The 944-nt window shown below is 55.0% G+C and overlaps 1 protein-coding gene across 1 annotated transcript in view; it reads left to right on the top strand.

Annotated features, from left to right (window-relative positions):
- GRIN2D (glutamate receptor, ionotropic, N-methyl D-aspartate 2D) overlaps nucleotides 1–944 on the top strand; it is a 56153-nt gene that overhangs the window by 28663 nt on the left and 26546 nt on the right. The window contains exon 11 of the mRNA XM_011946543.1: nucleotides 173–350. Within this exon, the coding sequence (XP_011801933.1) occupies nucleotides 173–350 (178 nt within the window). The remainder of the gene's footprint in view (nucleotides 1–172; nucleotides 351–944) is intronic.

Below are 944 nucleotides of genomic sequence, written 5' to 3'. Positions count from 1 at the left end.
GCGTCTGCAACTGTGTGTGCTGGGTGGGAGTGAAAACGCATTTCCTAAGGTAGTGAGCAAGTGCTGAGAAATACGGAATACTTCTGGGACTGGGGTGTCTGCCAGATAGCGGGTGTCTCTCAGAATGGGGGATTTGTGTTAGGGATGTCCCTGCGGAGGGTGTCCTAATCACTCCCCATTCTGCCCCAGTTCCAGAGGCCCCAGGAGCAGTACCCGCCCCTGAAGTTTGGGACCGTGCCCAACGGGTCCACGGAGAAGAACATCCGCAGCAACTATCCCGACATGCACAGCTACATGGTGCGCTACAACCAGCCCCGCGTAGAGGAAGCGCTCACTCAGCTCAAGGCAGGGTCAGCGCAGACTCGGGCCGGGGGTGGGGGTGGGGCCACTGGGGACCTGAGGATGCTCAAAGATGGCAAGGGGTCCAGGTTCATTCCTTCAGTCCCAGAGGTCAGCCCGGGGTGGGTCAGCTTGGAGGGTGGAGGTCATGGAGGGTGGAAGTGGACTCCTCTTCCCAGGAGTAGGCTCCTTGGGATATTTTCTGGGATGCAGTAGTTCTGGATTCTGGGGTGAGACTGACAGGGCTCAAATCTTTGCTCTTCCCCTTCTTGGCTTTGTGATCTTGGGCAAGTGACTCAGCCTCTCTGAACCTCTGTTTCCTCCTCTGTAAAATGAGGATAACAAGAGTATCCCAACTATAATGATCATAAGGTCGTTACAAGAATTATACTAGCAAGCCGGGCGTGGTGGCTCACGCCTGTAATCCCAGCACTTTCAGAGGCCAAGGCAGGTGGATCACGAGGTCAGGAGATCTAGACCATCCTGGTCAACATGGTGAAACCCCGTCTCTACTAAAAATATAAAAATTAGCTGGGCGTAGTGGCACACGCCTGTAGTCCCAGCTACTCTGGAGGCTGAGGCAGGAGAATAGCTTGAACCTGGGA

This window comes from Colobus angolensis, unplaced genomic scaffold, assembly GCF_000951035.1.
Source record: "Colobus angolensis palliatus isolate OR3802 unplaced genomic scaffold, Cang.pa_1.0 Scaffold25, whole genome shotgun sequence".
Lineage (NCBI taxonomy): Eukaryota > Metazoa > Chordata > Mammalia > Primates > Cercopithecidae > Colobus > Colobus angolensis.
The sequence above is the reverse complement of the archived record's forward strand: the minus strand, read 5'-3'. Positions and strand labels throughout refer to the sequence as shown.